This window comes from Cupressus sempervirens, chromosome 1, assembly GCF_028749045.1.
Source record: "Cupressus sempervirens isolate cs-2001-9-10 chromosome 1, ASM2874904v1, whole genome shotgun sequence".
In the NCBI taxonomy this organism is placed as follows: domain Eukaryota; kingdom Viridiplantae; phylum Streptophyta; class Pinopsida; order Cupressales; family Cupressaceae; genus Cupressus; species Cupressus sempervirens.
Genome location: NC_143118.1, coordinates 36,012,910 through 36,019,380, shown reverse-complemented (window position 1 = coordinate 36,019,380; position 6,471 = coordinate 36,012,910). Strand labels below are relative to the sequence as shown.

General features: G+C 31.5%; 1 protein-coding gene across 10 annotated transcripts in view; it reads left to right on the top strand.

Moving 5' to 3' along the window:
• The first annotated feature begins 2,172 nt into the window (after positions 1 to 2,172).
• Positions 2,173 to 6,471, top strand: part of EMB1967 (Forkhead-associated (FHA) domain-containing protein) — a 215,118-nt gene continuing 210,819 nt past the window's right edge. For all 10 annotated transcript variants that reach the window (XR_016361349.1, XR_016361343.1, XR_016361331.1 and 7 more), the window contains exon 1: positions 2,173 to 2,509. Coding sequence is in view for 5 of the 10 variants with exons in the window: in XM_089816172.1 (XP_089672298.1) it covers positions 2,348 to 2,509 (162 nt within the window). In the remaining 5 variants the exon portion in view is untranslated. The remainder of the gene's footprint in view (positions 2,510 to 6,471) is intronic.

Here is a 6,471-nt window from a genome sequence, read left to right as displayed (position 1 = left end):
TTTTGATAAAAGTAGTTAAATTATTACTATTATTTTACTTTTATAAAAATAAATAAAACAATATTATTTTTGAATTATATTTTATAATAGTGTTTGTAATATGTATAATTGATAAGTGTTACAATTTATAAATTATATAATTAATTATTATTAATATTTTTATTTAAACAATTTATCATTTAGTTTAAACATATTTAAAACTTAAATATATATTTTAATATTAGATTAATAATTGTATTTTACATCAAAAAAAATACTAAATGAAATAACTACAAAAAAAAAAATTCAATTCTAAAAGATATATAAATTATTTTTAAGTTTTTATAAACTATGTATTAAAATTAAATAGTTATATTCTATTTCATATTTATTACATCATGTTTATTCATTAACATCAAATTTATATATATTACATTTATTTATTATTTACAAATGTACATATTAAATTATGTAGATATTATTTCATAATTAAAAATTACTTAATTTTATGAAAAATTTAAAAATACAAAACATTAAATAGTAAACCTTCTCTAATTGTGTAAAATTAAACAATTAGTTTTACTTATAAAATATTTTTATATTTCAATACATTTCATTTTTTCTTATACGAATGCGAATTTTAATATAAAAATTAAATTCTTAGTTTCATTAATTAAAATATAGTATATTTTAATTTTTTATTATACCATGATTTTATTTTGGCTATTTGTTTTATTAAGAAAAATAATTATATTTAACTCTCTCTCTCTCTCTCTCACACACACACACACACACACACACACACACACACACACACACACAAAACTTATGTTGGTATGACTCTATCTTACTATTTTATCTCTCTTCCTCTTCCTCCTCTGTATTATCTATCATTTTTTTCTTTGCATATATGTTTATGTTGTTATTGTTCTATATTGTTATTTATCTCTATCTAATGATTAAAAATAATGTGACTGCCATTTGATAATTAAGATGAGAATAATACATAGTTGGGGGAGTTTTTCCAACTACTTATAGTTCTCTAATAGCATGCATAACATGTTTGAACATATAATGTGATACTCCAAATGCTTCATGACCTCTTCAAGTTCTATAATTCAAATATTGGTATGGATATCTTTCCTCATTGCACATATATTAAGTTGTCAATTTAGAAGGTGCAAATTTGTGTAAAGCATATGTATTGATCGTAGTATGATATTAAGTACTTAGTGCCATATTTGAGACTTTGACCTCTTATTCTTGGACATAAATGCCCAAATATATAATAATATAACACGAGCACTAAACAACAAAATATGAGCCATCTTATCAGATCACAAGTGCATTTATAGGACGAAAATTTAATAACAAAATATGAGTCATCCTATCAGATCACAAGTGCATTTCTAGGCAAAAATTAATGCATTCACAATGTTAATTTAGAACTATTTAACCTTATCTCACTCATCTACACCTCTACAACCATTATGCATTAAGCAGGAACTATGACGCATTGTGTCTCTTGTTTCAAATTAGCAAAGTGTAAAAGAAATGAATGTTTTTAATGAGTTTAAATATTTACTTTTTCATTTGAAAATAAATGAGTTAGAAGTTGGAGTGGTCAAATCAATTTGAATTTTATAGTTTTTGATGATTTGTTAGTTTTCAATCTTTTGATATAAATAAAGTTATAAGTAGCATTTATGATATGGTAGTACATTTAGTATAATACATGTTCTTATTATATAACAGTTTGGTCAATTTTAAGCATGTCATTTTAAGTTTTATAAAAAATATCAATTGTAAAAAATTTAAAACATATCATAAATTAGTTATAGCTTAAATCAACTAACAAGTTCTTAAATTTATAAATTAGAAATATATGCAAAAATTTAGATTAACTAGAATAATTAAAATTTATATGTTCACTTTTAAAAATGATTATAAATTTATATTGAATATAAAATAAACAAAATAGAAACATATACGCTACAAATTTAGAAACATTTATTTTGAAATATCTAAATAAATTTATATTTTATCATAAATATTTTAATATAAAAAATATTATATTATTTATAAAAAAGTTACAGTTTATTAATATTTTATTCTAAAAATATTAGATGTTAATTTAATTTTGTCATATACGGTTCAAAAGCGTAATAACGGCCATTACGGCCATCAAATTCCAGCCTGCCTCACACTATTTTTCCCATATATTTTTTCATGCTCTCATGAAAGAACTCACGCATCTACTAATTTCGTGCCACAAAAATAGAGAGAAATTGTCTCTGTTTACTGCCATTCGAATATGAGATTTCCAGGTCGGATTCCCGTGTGTTAACTTTTCTTCTTGTTTCGAGATATGCTTGGTAAAAGGAAATTAGAAACGGAGGGGCCTGATAAGGATGACAATTTTGAGGATGGTTCGCCGGTGGACATGGAAATCATTAGGGAACGCATGAAGCTCGTTCCTATTCCTGAAGGCACTTTTCAAGAAATTCCTTCCGATATTTTTGATGATCAGGTAGCTGTAATGAATCTTTTGATGATCAGGTAGCTGTAATGAATCTTTTGAGATTTTCTCATGTAAACGTTTTTTGTTTGCTTTCTTTTAAATGAATTATTATAGTTTTGACATTTTTTCTACTCTTCTTTAAAGTTCTTCTGTTTAGCATTGGGTGTGATATTAAGTGTTTTTGGTTTTTCTGTGGGCAGTTGTAAGGTCGTAGACTGCCACTTAAAAGTTGTGCTGGGAATGTTACCGATGCTCTAATGTAGCTTTTTATTATCACTGAGAAACTGATCCAGACTCAACTAAAATCATCCGATATTTCATCAAAATCACTTAAAACTTAAAATTAGGTTTCCATGTAGCAAATCATGCTGCAACTTGGATGCTTTTGTTTTTTCAGTAAGAGATTTGAACGTAGTTCATATTCTTACGAGTCTTTCTAGCTGGTTGTCATTTTATGCAATACATTGCAAGCAGTTAATAAACCGAGTGATACCTATCTCTGGTTGATGATCTCATTCAACCACGGTGTTGGTCTGATTTTTTGCATGATAAATTTTCCCAATCTAGGTATAAAAAATCAGATTTGAGTCCATTGTTAGAGGCTAGGGTTTCTGGTTTTTGGTCTTGCAGTTTTGATACGCTTTGAAAATCTTTGTTAAACCCTAGGTTTTATTCCTTTTGATTTTATCCTGGCGCAAAATCTTTTAAAAGTGCGAATATTCCTTTCCCGCTTAATTTTGAAGTCGTGCTGAGTACCTTTCTCAAAGACTTTCTCACCTTTTGATGTTGGTTAGATCCATGGCTGTCGCATCGTCGTTATAACAAAGTGCAAGGTTGTTTATCATCACGACATAGCGATTGCTGGAAAGTTGAGTCGTGATATCATAAAGTGAAAGCCGGCGCCAAAAAGTGTATTATCTTGGAAGGGATTCAGTCATTTAATTCATGACAGAGTCGTCAGTGTCAGAGAGGACACACATGGAGCAAGTTGCAAGTGGTGTCACCGGAACTCAGATTTTCCAGCGAGTCGCTATGTCGCGACTGGAAAATCTATGCGCCCTGCCAGTAGCGACTGACCGGAAAATGAAGAAAGCGGCAACCTTTAAAATTGATGGCGACCTCGGAATTCCCACGTGATATCATAAACGTGCGTGTTCACTGTTCTGACAGCGGTACTAATTGGTATGATTATGATTGACATGTCATCTTTTCTCCGTCACTGGAATACAGTTCTCACTAGAGGTCGCTATGTCGCGACCGGGAAATCATTGTGCCTTGCTGGTAGCGACATAGCGATTGGCTGGATAATAGAAAGGACGGCATTCTTTTGAAATGGGCAGTGATTATGAAGATCCCAAGAAACATATTCTGGAAAAGTGTGCTTTTAAAAATAAAATAATACCTATAAATGAAATAAAACAATTAAATGCATAGATTAAATATTAAAAAAATGAAAATTTGTTATCGCTTCAATAATTTGCCTTTCCATCTTTGCGATAGGAGAGCTCTCGTTTGATACAAAACTCTAGATCTTTGGCATTTTGAACTTGAAGAATTAAAAATGACTAACAATAGTATGTCGACCCATAGGCTTGGAATGGCTGTTGGCAGTCTTCCAACGATTGAAATGGCTGTTTAGCTGTTAGGCGTGTCAACTTCTCCTATTTTGTACTCAGCCAACTCGCGACCCCTTCATCTCCACATTTCTTCTCGCTCTCACTAGACATTAGGCACTAATAGTGAAAAAGCCTTATCAAAAACCCTAATAAAAAACGCTCGCCAATTTCCGTACGAATTTTGAAGATTTTTATGTAGATAATTTAAGGTTTGCCGAATTTCGAACATCATGGCCAAGATTCAGCGAATCCTGTGACCAAGGTAATTACTATTAGTTTTAAAAAGATAAAGATGTATAATGTAATAACTAGAGTCTAGTAGTAGTATTCAAATGATAAATGTCAAAATTGAAAAGATAAATATCAAATATAGACATTGCAATGACAAAATGTAGAATTTTCATTTCACAATCATGTTAATCAGGATCAAGTGTTCTTCAAGATTCAAATTTACTATCAATAGATCAAACTATCAAGATTCAATAATGTTCAAACTTCAAACTTCAAAAACAAAAATGACTCTAATCTTCCCCAAGCTCATCGCCTAACTTCTCAATGTCCTAATCTCTTGGACTGCTGGCTTGAATCAGAGGTTTAAAATGGAAAGTTGAAAGTGTAACTACCTGAGATGGTCATCACATGGGATAAATTGCATGTAGAATCGGCTTGAGAGAAATTCAAATCGCTAAATAGGAAAAAAACATTGGCTTGGTAGTCTTCGTTTTGGGTTTTGGTGTTCACTTTACACTGATGTTTACATGTGAAATATAATTTTGTTTTACGTTATAAACTTATAAGTTTTAACTTTCAACATTTATGTTTTGGGCATTCCTTTAATATTTTTTTTGTTTATTTTATTAATCATAAAAAGATTTAATATAAAGTATCCATAGTTACCAACAAATTCCAACACCCATTTTCCTTAGCATTTACAAATATCCAACACCAACACCTCAACTTTCTACCTGTCACTATCATCTATTTAATAAAGTGGCATATTTTCAAAAGGCCCCAAATATATTCAAATTCCCCATGTGACCCATTAACATAGACTACGAACATTCAGTTGTTGAAACACATGTACAACATGGTGACTAAAGACCAAAAAATCTTCATCACTAGTACGAGCAAACTAACATCCAACTGTGTAGAAAGGAATTTCCACCAAAAACCTGTGGCAAAAGGCGAAACTCTTCCATCTCGATGATCACTTTAAAATCTGACCTGCAGTCTCTTAATCCTAAAAGATCCCCTCCACGAAAAAATCACTGGCACTGGAGGCCACGAGAACCCACCAAAATCTTGATAATCCTTAATAGCTTGCTTTAGCTTCAGTTGATCTCCCTGATTACATTCCTTATATTACTCTTAACCCTCTTTAGCTACCGAACAAATGTCATCACATCCAAATCCTTTGCATTCTTCGGGTCCTCATAACACTCACTATAATCAAACCAATAACCAGGGTGTGCCCATTCCAGCAGCAAATCCAAACCCACAGTCAACTCACTCAACAATACTCTCATCTTCTCCTAACTCCAGGCCCCAAGCAAAAATCATAGCTGTGATATTGATATTCAACTTTCATCTATGGGTAGCATTCTGAAACACTTCACCCAAAATTTTTTGAACAGTGGTAACCACCTGTCTGGCTGGGCACTTCACTCTATGGTTTTCCACCAGGCTGAACAAAGCCTTCTGCTGCAACTTTGTTTGCAATGTGAAGATCACTTCCCTTATGTAAATACTCGCCACACACTCCAGAAACAAAACCACCCACCAAACCTTGCACTTCACTTGCACCAGAAAACTCGTCGTTTCACATAGCCAAACTTCTTCCCTCTTCCAGGCTTAAAAGCTCCCCCGCACGTGCAAATCATCAAACATTCTCAGTTCTTTGCCAAAATCATAAATGTGCCATCGAAGCTTCACACAAATTCTGCCTTTTCACTGAATTCTTTTCCAATGGCATCTGCGCCATTTCAAATATTGATTACATCTCTAAATAAAGTCCAAATGTCCACCTTTTCCACATTTTCCAATTCTATAGTCTCAGTACCCGACCAACTAATCACACATTTAAAGTGCCTTAATTTAATTCAATTTTGAATATCTATGCAATAACATAACTTCACTTTAATATCCTATAGATAATTCTCATGAACGAAGTTCCCAGTATCACAATTCTTGTAGTCCTTGATTCTGTTCAACTTCGTCAAAATTAACAACCCACTTCAAGAGTTGATCTGCCTCCTCATTGCCTTGTGTATGGATAGGAGTTATTTTATAACTCTCAAACATCTCCAATTCTCTTTTAATTACCCAGATGCAATTTTGCAAATGCCAAGCATTAGT